Source organism: Leishmania martiniquensis, chromosome 23, assembly GCF_017916325.1.
Source record: "Leishmania martiniquensis isolate LSCM1 chromosome 23, whole genome shotgun sequence".
In the NCBI taxonomy this organism is placed as follows: domain Eukaryota; phylum Euglenozoa; class Kinetoplastea; order Trypanosomatida; family Trypanosomatidae; genus Leishmania; species Leishmania martiniquensis.
This window is the reverse complement of record NC_090158.1, coordinates 253,667-272,378: the sequence shown is the minus strand read 5'-3', so window position 1 is coordinate 272,378 and position 18,712 is coordinate 253,667. Positions and strand designations below refer to the sequence as shown.

The 18,712-nt window shown below is 58.8% G+C and overlaps 4 protein-coding genes across 4 annotated transcripts; all 4 read left to right on the top strand.

The window, feature by feature from the left end:
- Positions 1–34: 34 nt before the first annotated feature.
- On the top strand, positions 35–3,259 carry LSCM1_06068 (uncharacterized protein; the record flags this gene model as incomplete). Its single annotated transcript, XM_067323500.1, has 1 exon — positions 35–3,259. One exon carries the CDS (start codon positions 35–37, stop codon positions 3,257–3,259), a length of 3,225 nt encoding a protein of 1,074 aa, XP_067178605.1.
- Positions 3,260–5,234: 1,975 nt separating this feature from the next.
- Positions 5,235–7,535, top strand: LSCM1_06067 (uncharacterized protein; the record flags this gene model as incomplete). The annotated part of the gene is made up of 1 exon (XM_067323499.1): positions 5,235–7,535. One exon carries the CDS (start codon positions 5,235–5,237, stop codon positions 7,533–7,535), a length of 2,301 nt encoding a protein of 766 aa, XP_067178604.1.
- A 4,340-nt stretch (positions 7,536–11,875) lies between these two features.
- LSCM1_06066 (uncharacterized protein) lies at positions 11,876–15,010 on the top strand (the record flags this gene model as incomplete). The annotated part of the gene is made up of 1 exon (XM_067323498.1): positions 11,876–15,010. The coding sequence occupies one exon, from the start codon at positions 11,876–11,878 to the stop codon at positions 15,008–15,010; it is 3,135 nt and encodes a 1,044-aa protein (XP_067178603.1).
- A 2,490-nt stretch (positions 15,011–17,500) lies between these two features.
- LSCM1_06065 (uncharacterized protein) lies at positions 17,501–18,187 on the top strand (the record flags this gene model as incomplete). The annotated part of the gene is made up of 1 exon (XM_067323497.1): positions 17,501–18,187. The coding sequence occupies one exon, from the start codon at positions 17,501–17,503 to the stop codon at positions 18,185–18,187; it is 687 nt and encodes a 228-aa protein (XP_067178602.1).
- Positions 18,188–18,712: the final 525 nt, after the last annotated feature.

Genomic DNA, 18,712 nt, shown 5'->3' with positions numbered 1-18,712 from the left:
ATTGTATTTGTACCGCAATCGTCTGCTTCCCACCATGGAGACTGGCGCAGACGTGGTAAGCCGGTGGCCCGCGGATGCTGGTCGTGCCGCCGCAGATCTGTACGACGAGCGAAATCGCCAGGCCAAAGCACTGGCGCTGTGGGAGCGACAAAAGGCAGCGTGGGCGCGCATGCAAAAACGCCTTGCTTCCCTCACCACCACCTCGTCGTCTAGGGTGGCCATGACGCACCCAACCGCAGCTGCCGGGAGTGTTGGGGCTTCTACAGCACGCACCTTTACAGGGGCCACCCCAGCAGCAAGAGCGAAGCGGGAGGACTTTGGCTTGCTCGCCGTGGCGGAGCCCGAGGTGGCCAACGAGGGCAGCCATGCGTGGGAGGGCCTGCTGCGCTGCACAGACCCACGATTGGCGAGGCGGCTAGTTCCTATTGGTCGCACATGGTTCCCGTACTACCTCTACAGCGAGGCCCGAAACCCGGCGGCGCTACCGGATGATCACATGATCTACACGCGCGTCGTGTCTGAAGGAGACGTAGAGGCAGCGCGAGGCGCGACAGAGTCTCACCCCTTCCTTGACTCTACTGTGCAGCGAGTGCGGCAGCGCGCTGCTGCGCAGAGTCGCGTGCGAGCAGCACTGATGTCCGCTGTGGCCCAAGCCTCCGAGGATATCGCCGACTCGGAGGACACGCGCATCTCTCATGAGGGTGCGGAGAGCAGTGGTGCTGTTTCCTACTACGAATCGAAGCTGCGCCGCTTTGCACCATATGTGATGGAGCGCCTCGGCCACTTTCTGCAGCCCCGCGTCTTCTTGCACGTCGACGGGCATCGCGCGCCGCGCGCTTCAGCGGAGGAGATGGAGGCGCAGGGGCAAGGATTGGCCACCGCGCGGCTGCCCTCACCACCGCCCGTGGAATACTACCCGCCTCCATCGCAGACGCAAATGTGGGCGTCGATGCCCACCTCAGATTCGCCAAGTGGTATAGCGAGCACGGTTCAGCCAGCCGCTGGCGCACGGAAGCGCAAGGGTTCGAATAAGGTAGCTGTCGGCGGTGCGCATTCGCACAGCCTCGGGGCTCTGCCCAATGTGAAGGACCACAGCACTCGTGCTGATGAGGAGGACGCGCTCTCAGGGGAGGGCGAAGGTGATGAGGAAAACCTACCCGGAGGCAGTGTGTCCACCGCCACCCCGTCTGAGCGGCTTTGCGACATCTCTGCCGACTCGATCGACGGCGACGCCCACGCGGTGCGAACCGGCGAGACGCGCGCAGCGTCCACCTCCCCGCTCCACCCACTGCAGGTGGACAAGTGTGGTACTCTGCTGCGTCACCAGCGGAATCGCGCGGAGGCTGGAGAGGAAGAAGAGGAGCGTGTGCAAACGTCTGGTCCGTCGATGGAGCTGTCAACACGCAGCCTGTTCTTTCAGACGCGTCCACACGAGCTGTTACAGGGCACTGTGACACTCTGCAACACCGGCACAACCACCATTTACTTCAGCTGGGTACCAGTAGACCCCGTCGAAGAGCAGTTTGGGCACCTTGGCCAAGACTCGGGAGCTGCTGCCGCGGCTGAAGAGGTGGCTGACGACGGAACCGTGCACGAGGACGGCGCGAGTGGGAAGCACCGTCAACAGCTGAGCGTCCAAGGTGGGGCCGCCCCCGCTGCCGTGATAATTACACACTCTCTCGCCGTCCACCAGCGCGCTGCACGCGACAACTTTTTCTTCCTCTCCTCCCCAATGAATGGCGTTGTGCTACCGGAAGAACAAGGCACCTTCGCCTTTGCAGTACGCGCGACTCGTGCTGGCCTGTTTCAGCACACCTATGAGCTACTCACGGTACCGCCGGCGCCGAACCGTATCTTTGTGCGCCTGCGTGCACTCATCCAGAGCGACAGCCCGGCCCTGGAGTGGCTCGCCGCGCCGGTGGCGGAGGCCATCGAGGCCAAAGTGATGCTGGATGCACAGCGGAGACTGGCGCAGAAGATCAGCATGGACGTGAACGCTATCGAAGGCTCCGACTTGTCAAAGCGTATCGATGCCCTGGACTTGGCGGCCAACGCCGCCGCGGAGGCCGAGCGGAAACTGCGGCAGGCACAGGAGGACGCGTGGAACCTCGCCAACCGGCTCACCTTTGACCACATTCCCTACGCGACTGCCGTGTACGACAAGTTGGAGGAGCTGTACGCCGTGGTGCAAGAGACTTGCCGCAGATTAGGTAGGCCAAAGAAGGCCGAGACGGACGCAGCTCTGAAGCATTCGACGGCTGCCTCCACCGCACCTTCCTTCGAGGCGCGGGCACGACCCTCTGCGGCCTGTGCGGCCTTGCCAGCACCGTTTCCACCACCTAAGGTGGAGACAACGGCACCGGCCGCAAACATCACGACGACCGCCTTGGGCCCAGCCAAATGGGACGGCTCTTTACTCTTGCTGGTGCAACAGATGATGGCGGTGCGCGATGCGCCGACGCGGCAGACGTTCTTTGAGGCCCTTTTCGCCCTCCTGCGCGCCGCTCGAGCATCTCGGAATCATCGCAGCCGTGGCGGGGGGAACGAAGATGTGAACCCGAAGACGCTGCCGCTGCCGACGCTCCTGGCGCAAGCCGCCTCAGACCTCGCCGACAGCCTACAACGTCGCCGTGCCGCGATGCTGGAAAGAGAGTGCGAGAATCTGCTTGGGCAGAAGCTAGCCGTCGCTGCGACACCCTTCATGCGGGCCTTTGCTGAGGCCAGTGGCACTGCTGCTTTCCACGGCACAGCAGGTGGCAGAGAAGCTGCAGGCGCTTTGTCCTCTGGCACTACTGCCAATCGCCCGCGAAGTGTCAGCGGCAGAAAGCGAACCACGTCAGCACGAGGTAAGGGTGGGGCCGCAGCAACGGTCGACCGTGCCGAAGGTGCGACTGTAACCGAACTCACCAAGGCGCAGCGTGTGGTGCTAGACGCGATCCCGACAGAGGAGCTGCTGAGCTTTAGCGCCATTCAGGCCACCCCGAAAACTGCGGCAGCGTTGGAGACAGCTGAGAAGGCCGCCGTGTGCATGCAGCGAGAGACAGAGCTGGCGGCAGAGCGCGGTGCATGGATTGAGCTCTATGCAGCGCTGTTTCTCGAAGCGATCGACGCGGCGTGCAACCGCGGCCCGCTATCCATGTGCACGGCGGAGCGCCTGGCTGAGCTGGAGGACATCCAAACGAGTCCGCTGCTGCCCATAGACCTTAGTGCAGATCCGATCTTTCCGCTCACAACGGGCAAAGGGGGCAAGCGTAAGTAGTGAACGCCTGCGGAACCCATCGCAGACCCTGCCGTGCGTCTGTTTTTGATGCGTGTGAGCATCTTTGGCGAAGAGTGGCCTGCCACGGCTGCATGAAATGCCGCGAACACACAACGTATACGTACGCCACCTCCTTTATTCGCGCCCATTTTGTGTCTCTCTGTGTGACCGCCGTATTGCGTGGTGCTCCTCCTTCTCCCCTGTCCCTTTTTTTCCGTAGTGGATGCACATGTAGCGCGAGCCACGGTAGATGGAAACAAACACCGCTATGCAGCCATGCATGCGTACATATACATATATATATATGTATATATGCATATCAGTGCGTACCTGTAGGCTGTAGCGGTTGCTCCTTCGCACTTGTGAGGAGCCGTCCGCGCACAGGACACGTGCAAGCCGCTGGTGATGGCGATTGGCCGGCCGCCGTGCTTCCCCTTCCATCGCCACCCTCCTGCCCTCTGCAGTGCTTGGTTGCGGATGGAAGGTGAGGTGGCAATGCCAGCAGCAGTGGACGTGTAGCGGATTCCACACAAGCGACGTTTTGGCCAGCCGTGCGCGCACGCATGCGCGACTGCCTCTCCCTGTACATAGCTTTGCCTCTGATTAACTACAATTTCCATGAGCGCCACCAACAGTGGAGCATCTTGTTGATTAGTACCGCATGAGCAAAGTCAGGCTATGGACAATGCATCGCGGTGCGCACCGACATCAACGGGCCGCATCGCGCCAAGGCAGCGTTGTGTGCGCTGATCGAGGGTTCGTTGCTCCCCCCACATACATATATATACATATATATATATATATATAGAAAATGGTGTACGTGGGTGGGCAGAAGACACGCCATTGGCAGCCGCGGTCACCGGGGAGGGTGGTGGTGGCAGCACGCCTTCTAACGCGACGGGGACACCTCCCCCAACCTTGGCGGTGGCGTGTACAAGGCGGGGGGGGAGAGATCTGTGGCGCTGTGGTCTTCTGTGACGGCCTGGGCCGCCCCATGGCTTCCCTGTACCCTTCGCATGTCTTGCTGCCATTTGAGCCCACTCACGCGCACCGCTCATCGCACTAGCCCGTTCACTCTCTGCTCTTCCCTTCGCCTGCCCCTCTATTTCTCTTCGCCTGTGTCACCGCCTGCCGTTCCAGCGCGCATGCTCATGGTGTAGCTGCATTAGGCACTGCTCGAGTCCCTCGTTGTTTCTGCCACCCGCACCCCTCGTCCTTCCTCTCCCATCTCCTCTTGATAAACCCGGACGAAAAGAAAGCGAAACGAGGTTGCGGTCGCACTGCAGGAGAGGCGCGTCAGCGTTCGTCGCACCTCTGCTCCTTTCACCTGCCTGCCCTGCGGATACGGAAGCATCCCTCCCTCCCTCTCTCTCTTCCCCATTCTCCCGTACCTTTTTTTCCCCTGCGCGCTCGTCTCTTGAGGATTGCGGAGGTGTGGTGGCGCATTGAAGCTTTGGTTCGTTGCGTGCTCTGCCACATCGGGCGCTGTGGCGGTCTCTTTCAGTGTGTCTTTGGGTCTCGGCGTTCTCTCTCGTACCCGCAGTTGACACCCCCTCCCGCCGCTTATCACTGTTTCGCCGGCATCCCCCCTCTGCTTTCAGCGTTGGTTTGCCGCTCATCGCTGTGCCCGCCGGTCCTTCCCTCCCACCCCACTCCCTCGATTAGGTCGTAGCGGTCTCTCAAGGCCTTGGGGTCAATTTTCGCGTCCCCTGCCGCAGATTATTATATTATATATATATATATATATGCATACGTGCGTGTGTCGTTGCTAGAGCCCATTGCGTTCCGTTATCCATCTTAAAGACACGCACCGCATACGTGTGCCTCACCTCGTCACCCCCTTTCACTGTCTGGCGTTCTTTTCTCGTCGGGGGCATCTCTCCCCCACTCCCTCTTCCACGGAGCAGCCCCAAGAAGAAAGGGTGAGGTGTCGTGAAAGCAGAATACGTGGGCGTACACGGACGCTGCAACGACAATGGTGCTCAACGGCGAGCCGAAGCTAATTCAGGCACCAAAGCCGCGCAAATCGCGCAACTCGCGCAGCTCGAGCCAAGCTAGGACAATGCGCACCCGAGGTGGCACGCCGAATCGCGCGACACCGCCCGCTCGTGCCAGGACGCCGACGCAGAGTGCGCCAAGGGCTCAGCGCTCGCTTTCGAAGCCTCGATATCAGGACCCGGACCGCAATCTCACCTCCGCGGATGCCTCGGAGGGCACCGAGGCTTTCAAGAATCGCGTCTCTGAGATCACGTCTTTCCGCGTGGTGGCGCGTGTACGGCCCTTTATCAGAGAGGAGCTGGCCGAGATGGAGGGCCAGGAGCGTCGCTCCGTCGTGGAGATGACGAACACCAAGACCATCTTGCTGGATCCGAAGGACGGCTGGAGTCCAAAGGCACAGTTCGAGTTCGACGCGTCGCTCTGGTCGATCCCGCCGACGCACCACATTGTGCACACGTTCCAGGATACAAAGCATAAGACATACGCTACTCAGCGAGATGTGTACAATCTCATTGCCAAGGACCTTGTTCCACACGTCTTCAACGGCTTCAACAGCTGCATCCTCACGTACGGTCACACCGGCAGCGGTAAGACCTACACGATGATGGGCTTGTACGACCCGAACGCTTCATGTGGTGGTGACGGGGAGGAGGGCATCATTCCGCGTGTGTCCAACGACATCTTTGCTATTCTGAAGGAGCGCATGGAGGAGGAAGCAAAGACAAAGCAGCCGCGCGATTGCACAAAATTTCGCGTCGAGGTAAGCTTTGTCGAGATCTACATGGAACGCGTGCGCGACTTGCTCGACCCCGCGCTGCGCCACACCCGCGGCAACGAGCGTCTACAGGATGCGCGCATCCGGCAGGATCCGTACAGCGGCCCCTTCGTGGAGGGCGTCACCAAGTACGAGGTAGAGAACTGGGCACAGTGCTGCACGTTGCTTGAGCGCGGCTCACAGCACCGCACGACGTGCGCGACAGCAGTGCACAACCAGTCGAGTCGCAGCCACGCAATCTTCCAGCTGACGGTGCTGCAGGAGAAGGTGGTTCCTGGCAGCAACAAATACGCCCTCCCCTCCTTCAAGACGCAGGCGGGTCGCATCAACCTGGTCGATCTCGCCGGCTCCGAGCGCGGCGGCTTTCAGGACTATGTGAAGGAGTCGGCGGCCATCAACACCTCGCTACTGGCACTCCGTCGTGTCATCGACAACCTCACAGAGCGGCAGAACATGCTGGTGGAAATGGCGGAGGCCGAGATCACGGGGAAGTACTACCAGGAGCGGCCCCTTCCGCAGGTGCCGTTTCGCGACAGCGTTCTGACGTGGCTTCTGAGCGACAGCATTGGCGGCAACGCTCGTACGACCATGGTGGCCACACTCAGCCCGCTCGTGAAGAACTACGCTGACACCTTGGCGACGCTGCAGTGGAGCAGCAGGGCCCGCAACTTGGTCACGCTAGTGAAGATGAACGACCAAGCGATGGTGCACAACGGCATGGCGTCTCAAGCTGGCGCCCTTGACAACGCCGTGCGCATTCAGCGGCAGAATCTGGATTGCCTCCGTCAAACGCTGCGGTCCAAGCAGGAGGCAGCGCAGCAGCTGGAGCGGCAGACAAAGGCGCTGAGGAAGTCTCTCGAAAAGACGCGTCTACGCATGCAGGAGATCTTTAAGGACCGTGCCGCGATCATCATTCAGCGCACCTTCCGTCGCTTCATGTTCTACAAAAAATATGAGGCCTACGAGCTGCACTACGCGAAGCTGCGAAGCGCAAAGAAGAGCGACGCCGCCGACGCCGCAGAGTTCCAGAGGATTCTCGAACAGTCGAAGGCGCGAGAGCAAGCGGCAAAGGAGGAGTTGAAGGCTGTTGAGGTGCTGACGGACGAAAAGGCCGCTGCCGTAGCGAAGTATGAGTTGAGCTATGAGTCTCGGGCGGCGCGCCTTCACGAGGCCGAAGATCGTCGGGCGAGGATCTATGAGGTGATGAACGCCAGCGAGGTGCTTCGGCAGTATCGGGAGCGACGCCAGCAAGAGGTGGACGAACTTCGCCGCGTGGCCGATGAAGAAAAGAAGGAGCGCGAGGCCGCGGCACGGAAGCTTTTAGAGATGGAGAAGACCATAGCTGCCAGCAAGACAAAGGAATACCGGCAGGGCTTGGAAAAGGATGAGGGGGAGCTTGAAATGCTGCGCAGTAAGCGCGACGAGAGGCGCTCGCGGAGGTACGAGGTACTCCGAGAGCTCCAGAGCGTTCGAGAGCGCCACAAGAAGGTGATGAAGAGGTGAGGTCGAGCGCGGCTCTGCTGGACTAGCGCGAGGCAGCCACACTGCGGGTGCCATCGTGGCGGCACCAAGGGGTACATAGGTTGAATTGAGAGAGCACCAGAAAACAAGGGGGGAAGAAGAGGGAGGGAGGGGAGGGGCGGCAGGTGTGTGTGTGTGTGGAAGGGGGGTCTCTCTCTCCCTCCACCTTTTAGCGAGTCGTTTCACTTACCCTGTGCGGGCACGTGCCCAACATCACGTCTCGCTTCGCACCTCTGGCGCTGTGACACTCTCTTCCTCTTGTTTGCTGCGTCACTCTCTGTCATTCAGCCCACCTGCTTACTCACCCCCTCCCCACTCCACTTTCCACTTCTGCGGTATTGCGCCTCACGACGCTTCTCGTGGCCGCCGTCCTCTTAACACAATGAGAACCGTCCTTTCAGGTCGCCGTGGAACGCCCCCCACTCCTCCTCACTCGTCTTCCTCTCTCTTTCGCATGCTTCCTTGCTTGCAACTCCACCTCCTCTTCTCCTGATGAACGCGTGCGCTTCTGAATTTTCCCCTTTTCTTTCTTTGCTCTCCCTTTTTTTGGTTTAGCTCAACAGCGCTCCCACGCCTATTAGTATGCTGTCGCTTATATTTGTCTTGCAGGCGAGTGCTCCACTCCGCCCCCTCCCTCCCCCCTCTCTGACACAGACGCCTCTCGTTACCTTCACTGCACGCTAAGGGCTTTCGTAGGCAGATGATGGGTAGGGAAGAGTGAGGCGGAGACGGAAAGTACTTGCTGTGTATGTGTTGTCTCTCGCTTTGCTCCCCTTTTTTTCCGGCTCGCTGTGCCCCACTCTCTCGACTTCAATGAAGACGGCACAGCCGCGCTTTGGCACGCGAGCACAGAACGGTAAATCGTGTAGTGTGCCATGGGTGAGAAACACCAAGGGAGGGAGGAGGGAGACGAGAGTGCGATGGAACGTTGACGGTTGACTCCATCTGAGAAGCCGCTGCTCTTTTTCGCTTTCTGCCGGCCAGTCCCCCTCTCCCCCTTCTTTCCTCTCTCCACCCCCCTCCCTCCCTCAACACAAACGCCCCCCTTTTTTCACGAAATGCTCTCGCCTTTTCGCTTCCTGATGCGTCTGATCGTTTCTCTCTCCCTCCTTTGGGTGTATGGTGTGTGTGTGTGTCTTCTGTCTGCGCTTTACCCTGAAGAGGCGGAAGTTTATATTGGTGCCGCTCTTGTTGCTCGCCGTTCACTTTCACCTTGCGCATGCTTGATTTTCCCTTATATATATGTGTGTGTGTGTGTATTGCATGCGGCAGATATATCGCTTCTGCCCTCGCCCGTCTCCGGGCGTGCTTGTATCTGTGCAGCTTCTCCGTGCCTCGTTCATGCCCTTGCGCGTCAGTGAAGGCATTTAGAGCAACATGTCACCGTTATTACCTCTTCCTTTCCCATCCACTTCTCCATCTCACTCACCATCTTCCCCTCCTTGCGCGTTTTGGTATGCCCCACCCACCTCCACCCTCTCCCACATGCACAGCGACTACGGCAACTTTATGTCTTCTTCAGTTTTGGCAGTGTGGCGAAAGCGCGCGTATGCAAGCACATACGCTTTCCTCTTGCTCATCGTTTGGCCCTCTATATGCTTATAGGCTTTAGGGAAAAAGGTGCGAGTGGGGGAGGGAAGCGCCGAAGAGACCTATGTGGATAAAGGAAAAGGGGCGGACGCTTTGCAGAGAGGTCGCTGTCTCCATGAAGCTTGGCCCCCCCTACACACACACTTCTCCTCCCTCTCTCTCTTCGTCCCCCCTCTTTCTTCCTCCCGTTACGCTCACCTCTCTTCCCCCCCGACCTTTAGGTCGCGTACCACGCATTCCCACCTTCCTCCGCTTGTGCAATGGTGGCGACACGCCAGTCTCTCCTGTGCTGGGGCCAAGGGGGGCGGCATCATCAGCTTTCACAAGACGTCGCGGCCTGAGTTTTAGTTCCCAGTAACGTTTCTTTGTCTCTATGTTTATCCCACTTCCTCTTCTTGATGCTGGCAAAGAGGCCTCTGTCGGTCTTTCCTGTTGCGGGCGTTGCGTCTTCACTCCCTCACACACTCTTCGCTTCTCTTTGTTCGCTTACGGGAGAGAGGGGAGAGGGGGAATAGAGGGGCTGCCCCCCCTCTCCCCTCTCTCTATCTTTTGTTTCTTTCGTCTTGACTCACTCATCGGGTACCCCTCTTCTCTTCGGATCGCTCCCTTTTTCTCTCTTTTTCTCCTCGTTCTCGGTCGTGGTACGCTCGCGCTTCAGCGCGTCGAGTGCGTATTTGGTGAAGCTGCCAGCTTCATATGGACGCAGGACGATAAAGTGCATGAGCACCGAGGCCACACGCAGGCGTTGAATAGGTTGGCGCAGGCAGGAGTCTCAGCCAGCCACACTCGCATGGAGGTGCTCTTCAAAAGCTATAAACAGACAAGCTTCCGCTTTGTGGGTGCACAGATCATACGGTCGCGCCCCCCCCGCATGGCCTTCTACGGAGGTGCGAGCTGCATGCGTCTAGGAGCTGTTTCAAGGCGTGCGCTGCTCACAGCAGACCAGCACAACCCCCCTCCTTCCCCCTGAAGGAAAGAGGAGGGGGAGAGAAGAGGAGGAAGATCAGAAGGCGCACCGACTCCTGAGGCGCAACCCCCTTCTTTGGCTGATTCACATGTTGGCAAGCATACATGACTGCTCTTGCGCTGAGCTGAACTTAAGGGAACTGGCGATGAAGAGTCGCTGTGCCGGCAGCGGTGTAGCGAAGTTGTGTACGACGCAGCGCACGTGCATTTAGAGCGAGCTGTGGGAGTGAAGGGGAGGGGTGGGGGGGTTGCTGTAGAGAAGCGCAGCGCAAACCCACCCTCAACGTCTATTCTCGGTCGTCCTCCTTCATCTCTTCAGCGATTCCTCTTCGTGAGCCCTTCTCTCCTCTTCGAAGACTTCTTTTCGCCTCTCGCTTTCGTCTACCAGCATCATCAGCGCGCGCCCTGGAGTGATGCGGAGCACTTTGGCTTTGTGGCGGCCGCATCAAGCTCCTACAGCATGAGGAGGTCTCGGCGATGTATAGATGGCGATTCCAGCAGTCCTTTTCTACGCGCCCTTTCGTCGGACAGTCGAATGGCAGTGGGTGGGGCTCTGGTACCCATATGCTTGGGGAAGCCTTGGCGTGAGCCAAGCGCGTGTCGCCCTCCCCTCACTGTGCCCATTGGTGAAGGGGAGCCCAGGACATCCAAAGAGGGATGCGCCAGCTGGCGCCCAACAGGATGGGGAGGTGCAGCTGTAGGGGGTGACCTGCGAAGCGTCGGTGGGTCGGTAGAGTATAAGGCCGAGGCTGCGCCCACGTCATTGAAGCGGTGAGTCGCTGTAGCATGTGTTTGCCTGGCTGCTTTGCACCACGCGCTTGTGTCTTCGACGGGCTTCGGGGTGCGCTGTTAACGTGCCGCATGGCAGAGAGGAACGTGCTCATGAAACCGTCAGAAAAAGCCAACAAAGAGCAACCTCAGCGTACTTCAGCAGTGGGGCGCACGATTCGGATTGCTAGCGTGCGGGCGTGTCATCTGACGAAGCGCAAGCGTTCGCGCCTCGGAGAAGAGAGGAAAAAAGAAGGTGCGTCAATGACAGCGAAAACGCGCGCTCCTCTCCCTCGTGTCCTGCCACCTGTGATGGCGATGCCCCTGCCGTAGCGGTTACGCTGCTTCCTTTTTTTTCACATGCTGGCTCGCCTCCTTCCAAAGTGCGCGCTCCACGGCACCGTACCGGCGCAAGAACACACTGGAAACGACACGGACATGAGGGGCAGGGGCGTGGGGTGGGGGGGGCTCGGTGGCAGAGAGAAGCGCCATGAGCGCCACCTTCACTTCGTCCCATGTACGCAGTAGCCTTTATCTGGCTTCTTTTTCCCCCTCCCCACGACTCTCTCTCTCTGCTTCCCATCCACCCCTCACGGCATCTCTGTTTTTTTTTGTTCTTCCTCCTCGCGTGTGCTTGTGTGTGTGCGCGTGTGCGTGCATCGCGTTGGTATCACTCCTCAGTCTCCCTATTTGCTGCGAATTTATTTTGTATTGATCTTCCCGTCCTTCTCTCGGGTGTGTATTGCTCTTTTTATTTCCCATTGTGTCTGTTGGCTCGCCGTGTTGTGGATGTTGTTGGTGCCCTATAAGTACCTCGCTCGAACGCTTCCTCTCGCGCCCGCTCTCTTACCCACCCGCCCACCCGGCCTCCTCTCTCCCACGTCCTTAGCGAGCCTACGTGGCATTGGGCACGAGCACTTTTCTCTGCCTCTGGGCTACTGGCGCTGACGCACGATCGCGCGTCCACACTCAGGCACGTGGGCCACGCAGAAGTCGCTATGCTGTCCGAAGACGAGCAAAAGCGGCAGCTGTACAACCGCCAAGAATACGTGGTGGGGTCGGAGACGCAGGCGAAGTATGGCTTGACGCATGTGCTTGTGGTCGGTGCCGCTGGCCTCGGCGCGGAGATCATCAAAAACGTTGTCCTCACGGGCGTGAAGAGCGTCAAGGTGCTAGACGACGTTGTGGTTGCCATCGAGGATCTCGGCACAAACTTCTTTTTGCGACCGGATGATGTGGGGAAGTCGCGCGGCGCCGCTGTGGCACAGGCTGCCAAGGAGCTGAACCGCTTCGTCGAGGTCTCCTCTGTCAGCGGCGATCCGCTCTCGCACATCCCCGCAGTGCATGTAGTAATCTATACAAACGCCTACACGTCTACCCTAGCGGCAGCGAACGATGTAGCGCGGCAAAACAACGTGAAGTTTATCAGCTGCGAGAGCCGCGGCTTGTGCGGCTGTATCTTTGTGGACGGCGGCGAATCGCTGGACATTGTGGACACAGATGGAGAGGACACCGTCACGTGCGTGGTGACGGCGTTGTCGTCGGATGGCCTTGTCACATTGCACGAAGAAAAGAATCACGAGTGCGAGGTGGGTAGTAGGGTGTACCTCACAGGTCTCCCTGCGCTACCGCAGGCGAACACGACGGAGCCGGCAACGCCGTCAGCGTGGAAGTTATTTGAGGTGGCGGAGGTCATCTCGCCGCACATGGTGCGCCTGAAAGGCATTGCTGACCTTGTCAGCGGTGACGCTTCTATCGACGTCGGGACAACCGCCTACCTGCACACCACCAAGAAGAAGCGCAAGGAGCACTACAGAACGCTGGCTGAGAGTCTCCACAACCCCGAGTGTCTCGTGATCTTCGACAAAGAAGAGAAGAGCGGGGCAGCCACTACGCTGCACGCCATGTTCACGGCCGTCGCTCGCCACGGCCACGCGCCGAGGTCACCAGCTGAAGTAGAAGCTGTCGTGAAGGCGGCGCAGACTATCAACGCAGACGCAGAGGCGCCCCTCATGCGCACGCTGCTCCCTGCCTTTGCTGGTGACCTCAACCCGATGGCGTGCTTCATCGGCGGCATGGCAGCGCAGGAGGTGCTGAAGGTGTGCAGTGGGAAGTTCACGCCAGTGCATCAATGGATGTACTACGACGCTCGTGAGGTGCTGCAGGCGTGGCAGTACGGAGGAAAGACCGTCTCTGCGTCGATGCTGTCCTCCTCAGCGGCGGTGTTTCCTGATGCGCCGCCGGCGCCGTCGCGGTACGCTGGCCAAGAGGCGGTGCTCGGCCACGCTTTTCAGCAGTACTTGCGGCAGCAGAAGGCGTTCATCGTCGGAGCTGGCGCCCTTGGCTGCGAGCTCATCAAGAACGTCGCACTGATGGGACTGGGCGAGGTGACCATCACGGACATGGACGCGATTGAGATGAGCAATCTGTCTCGGCAGTTTCTCTTCCGCAATCACCATATCGGTCGGCCAAAATCCGTCGTGGCGGCGGAGGCGGCTGGCCACATCAACTCCGAGGTGAAGATAACGCCGTACGAGGCGAAGATGTCGCCAGAGACCGAGGCAGTCTTCAACGAGGACTTTTGGGCACAACAGACGGTCATCCTTAATGCGCTGGACAACGTCACGAGTCGCAAGTACGTGGACAGCCGCTGCCTGTTTTATCAGAAGCCGCTGCTGGAGAGCGGCACGCTTGGCACGAAATGCAACATGCAGCCCGTCATCCCGTTTGTGACGGAGAGCTACAACAGCAGCTACGACCCTCCAGAGAAGGGCATCCCGCTGTGCACGCTCAAGAACTTTCCAAACGCGATCGAGCACACGATTCAGTGGGCCCGAGACCTGTTTCACTTGCTCTTCGTCAGCGTGCCAGCGGACGTGAACCAGTACCTGGACGACCCGATCGCCTTCACGAACAATCTGCGCGGTGACCCGGCTGCGGCTGATACGATTGTGCAGAACGTGAACGACGCGCTGGGCCGGTGGCCAAAGACTGAGCAGGACTGCGTGCGACTTGCGCGCCTTCTCTACCAGGAGCACTTCAACGATGGCTTCCGCCAGCTCCTGCACAACATCCCGCTTGACAAGCGCAACGAGGACGGGCAGCTGTTCTGGAGCGGAGCAAAGAAGCCGCCGACGCCGCAGGAATTCGATGCCCACTCGGAGCAGGACGCGCAATTTATCTACCACAGCGCCTTCCTCTTTGCGGCAGTATATCAGCTGCCGCGCTTTTCACTTTCCATGGAGGAAACGGCACGGCAGGCGGCGGCCGTGACGGTGCCCGACTTTGTGCCGCGCCACGCTGTCTTCGCGACGTCTGATTCTCAGACGTCGCAAAAGACGTCGTCGTCGTGTGGGCTGACAGTGGAGCAGTTGCCCCCGGCTGCCCACTTCGGCGCTCGGCGTATGAGGGCCGAGGAGTTCGACAAGGATGACATCACAAACCACCACGTGCAGTTTATCACATACTGCTCCAACTTGCGTGCGCGGGCGTACAACATCCCCGTGGCCGACTTCAATCAGACAAAGCGCATCGCAGGGAACATCATCCCCGCCATGGTGACAACGACATCTCTCGTCACGGGGCTCGTGGGCTTTGAGATGCTGAAGTACTTGCTCATACAGTACCACCACGCGCGTGCATGTGCAGCTGACGGAAGGGACGGCAGCCGCAGCAAGTTCTACCTCGAGGAGGACGAAGAGCCGGAGAAGCTCGCAACGCTCTTCAGATGCGCCTTCGTGAATATCGCTCTTCCATTCATTGCCTTTTCAGACCCCATTGTCGCGCAGAGTCGTTCATATGCGCTGCCGAGCGGCAGGAAGCTGCGATGGGGTATCTGGGACCGCCTCGACGTCTCGGAGGGTCGTGACATACTTGTCAGGGAGCTGGTGCAGCTGCTGTTCGACCGCTACGAGCTCGAGGTGTTCATGATCGCGCTCAAGAGTGGAAAGATGATCTACACAGAGTTTGGCGGGAAGGCAAAGGACAAGGAGAAGCGTGTCTCCGAAGTTGCGCAGGAGAAGGGCGAAACAATCGGGGACGGTATCGACTATGTTGACCTCATCGTCACGGGAATGATTGGCGACGAAGAGGACGTTGATGTGCCCATTATTCGCTACCGCTTCCGCTTCTAGGGCGCGGCGGGGTGATGCTGTCATCCGCGACAGAGGATCGTTAACGGAGACTTAGAGTAAGGGCATTGAGGGCTCGTGTTGTGTACTGCACGTTCGCCACGCACACGCGAACGTGTGCCGCGGAAGCTGTTTAGCAGCTCCTTTTTTTCCTTTTTTTAAAAAGCTTTCTGCATGTGTAAGTGAGCGTACGCCGACTGCCTTCACCGACACCCTCCCGCATTCCTTTCTCTCTCCAGCTTTTTTCTTTTCCTCCGTGGGCTGTCTCCTGCGCACGTCAAAGCAGGCGAGCAACGGAGGCAGTGACAGGATGCCCATCGGCAAAGGCCGCGCCGGTGTCGTTGCCATTCTTGCGCGACGCAGGGTGACGCTGCCTGTATCCCTGTCCCTCGGGCTCTCCCTTCCTCCTTTGTGTGTGTGTGTGTCTCCTAAGGCCCCTCCCCTTCCCTCCCCCTTCCCCACTCCACGGACCGAAAACAAGAAAAAGAGGCCCATTAATGTGCACGCGCACAGTCAACGTCCCTCTCTCCCTTCCCTTCCGCCTTGCCCTTCTGCGAGGCTCTCCTCTGCCCTTTGGTTGTTCCTGTGGGTGTGGGCACACTGAAGGGGAGTCATTGCAGCACATCAACGCCGACGCTTGTGCGCGCTTCCTCGGCTCTTTTTTTTTTCGCGCCGCAGACGGTGAGGAGGGTTGGGCAATGCTATTAGCGGTGGTAGCGGCCTACAAGGCGAGGATGGCCGGCGAAGCCCTCCCCTTCTTCCACCCCTGGCGAGTCCAGCCACTGGTCCAACCTCTCTCCCCCCTGTCTCTGTGGTATGCTCACCATCTTCCCTGCCGCCTGCACGCTCCTTTGTTTGCCTGCTACTCTTCCCACCTCTGCTGCGTATCAGGCGTAGAGAAACTTCATGGTGAGAGCATCAGCGTCCTACTGCTGCAAGAGACAAGAAGGCGCTTCTGAGCGTCTGCAGCTGAGAGCGTCGTCACGGGCGGCGGCCCCTGCTGTATGGGAAGAGAGGCTTGCTATGCTCCTCCTGCGGTCGTACAATGCTGGTAGTGGCTCTGCGTCCTGCTGCCCCTGGGACACTGAGCGGCAGGCGGCTTAAGATACCTGAGCAAGCCATCTCGCGACGTCTGCGCGATCATGTGGAGGAGAGGTACCGGCCTCAGTCGCCTGGCCTCTGCCCTCACCGCTCAACTGTTGAGGCCCTTGAACAGCACTCCTTCCCCCTCCTCGACACGGAATTCCGGAGTCATCCAGGTACCACGACAAGAGCCACGCTTATGGGATCGCGCTCGTGCGCTTGACCCTGTAGATGACGGGACTGATACAGGTCAAACGTTGCCGTAGGCCGCACTTGCTACGCCATGGACTTCCTAGACGATAGTCACGCCTGTGCTTTCCGCAAGAATGGGAAATACAATGACGGCCATGCTTTCATTTCGTATGTCACGGGGGGGGGCTTGTTCGCAGCCCTCTTCTTTCTTGTGATAGACCCGCTGAGCGTGAAGCACATCGAGCCGCCTGGTATGCACCACGCCTCCGTCGCGGATAACCCCACGCTCCTCATATCCTCTGCAGACAAAAGCTTCACTCAGGCGGCACTGCCCTTCACCCTCTGAAGGGTAAGACACTGAGTACGAGAGCATTTCGTGGAGCTGAGTGGCCCTTAGACAGTGTACTCTCTCTTTGGTGCACGGCGTCGCAGCCAACTTCACGAGTCGCGGTCTTGGTCACGGACTTACGCCACTGCACGAGCATCCCCTTTTTCATTTTCACTTCCAAGAGAGAGATACCACTGCCTCCGCCCGCGAGCAGGATTCTGGGCGCGGATCGCTTGGATCGAGGGGTGCAGGCTAGCCGAGCTCGCGCTGCATGTACGCGTGTGATGGAGGAGGTGGAGGGGCGGGGGAAGCGCCCGCTCGAGGCATGGCCTGGTTCGATGGCGGACAGCTCGTCCAGAGGGGGTAAGGATTTACGCACACACACACAAAGACACACACACGCACCCGCGGAGGCAGATGAGCAGTGACAGCTATATGCGTATCTTCGCGGATCTGCTCGTGATCGAATGGGCACAGCGTGATGGAAAGAGCCGCTATTTTGTCTCGGTTACCCCTCTGCTTCCACCCTATCCCACCGATTTTTCTGTGCCTCTATTTTGTCTACACACGCCGATATATGGGACACTCACACCTATTCGATCCGGGCAGTGAACCGCGACGCGTATCACGTGTCAGTGTTCCTGAAGAAAGACACCAAGAATAAAAGGTTCCCCACACATCGTTGTCTACACAAAGCGCCTCCCTCTCACCCTCCACCTTCCCATTCCTCCCTCCTCTGGGTCACGCCGTGCTGAAGAGGAAACACGAAAAGAAAGCCACAAAGAGGAAGAAAACGCCATTCAAGCGCTCAGCGCCTTCCTCTCCTCCGGTCAGCTGTGATCTACCCCATCCTCCTCCTCCTCGCTTTGTTTTCCAGTGCGTCCGAAATAATGTCGCTCCCCTGCGTGAGCTATTATGTGGACAGGTACGGCAACTTTGGTGTTGTCGGCGTGGTGCTGCTTGTGAATGCCTACTCGATGCAGTACTTTCCCAGCACTGTTGTTGTTTCTTACCTGACCAGCTGCGCATGCATCGCGGCCGCGATCAGCAAGGGGCTCAAGCGCGCCATAAAGCTGCCCAGGCCCTCCGGGGCTTTGAAAGCGAGCCCAGGTATGCCGAGCAACCACGCGACCAGCCTATCGTTCCTGTTCTTGACAACTACCTATGCCCTGCAGCGGTATACGGACAGTGCCGTCACCGTTCGCGGAGTGAATCAGACACTCCTTCGCACACCGTCCCTGCTGCCTCTGTCGGTATCGCTTGTGTGGCCGCTGCAGGTGTTGGTGGCGGTGTACAGCCTGTATGCGACAGGCTTACGAGTAACATGGGGCCATCACACGGTAGCGCAAGTTTGCGCAGGATATGTCTTGGGGCTCCTCTTCGCCATCCTTTCGCTGGCGGCGAACTACAGCGGCTACAAGGGCTCTCGCCCTGGCGGTCGCGTGGATGATTTGCCTCTGCCGATGAAGGTGGCTATTCTTCTCACCGGCATCTCAATCTCTGCGATGGCGACGCATTCCATTGCGCGTGGCGTGCGCGCAGCGTGCTTCACACCCACCGGCCCCTTGCTTTCCTGAGGGTGGGGACTCATAAAGTTGCCGTGAAGAGGGGGAGGGGAGGGGGCAGCATTCTCACCACGAGTCATCGACGGCGTACGAAATACAGAAGGTGGCCGCCGCGAAGTAAAAAAGCGGCATCTAACTTAAACATAACGCAAAAAAAGCATAAAATGAAGCGACTCTGAGCACGACCGTCTTGTGTGTCCCTTTGCTGTTTCTCTGTTGCTGCCTGTGCCCTTCTATCCTCCCGCCCCCCTCTCCGTGCGCGTATTTGCACAACTGTGCTACAATCAGGTTTCTTTTCTTATCTTTTTTTTAATCGTCTCCACTCCTAAAAGGGGCAAAAAAAGGAAAAAGATTTGGGAAGTTTGAGGTGCAACGGGTGTTCTTTTGTATATGTTTGTGCATCTGCGTCTCTATGCGTGTATGTCTATATATATATATGTAGGTGTGTGTGTAGGTGTGCGTTTTCTTCCTCCTCACGACATCGTTGGTTTACCTTTCCTCCCTTCCATCTCACTCTTTTTTTTCATTCTTCATCCT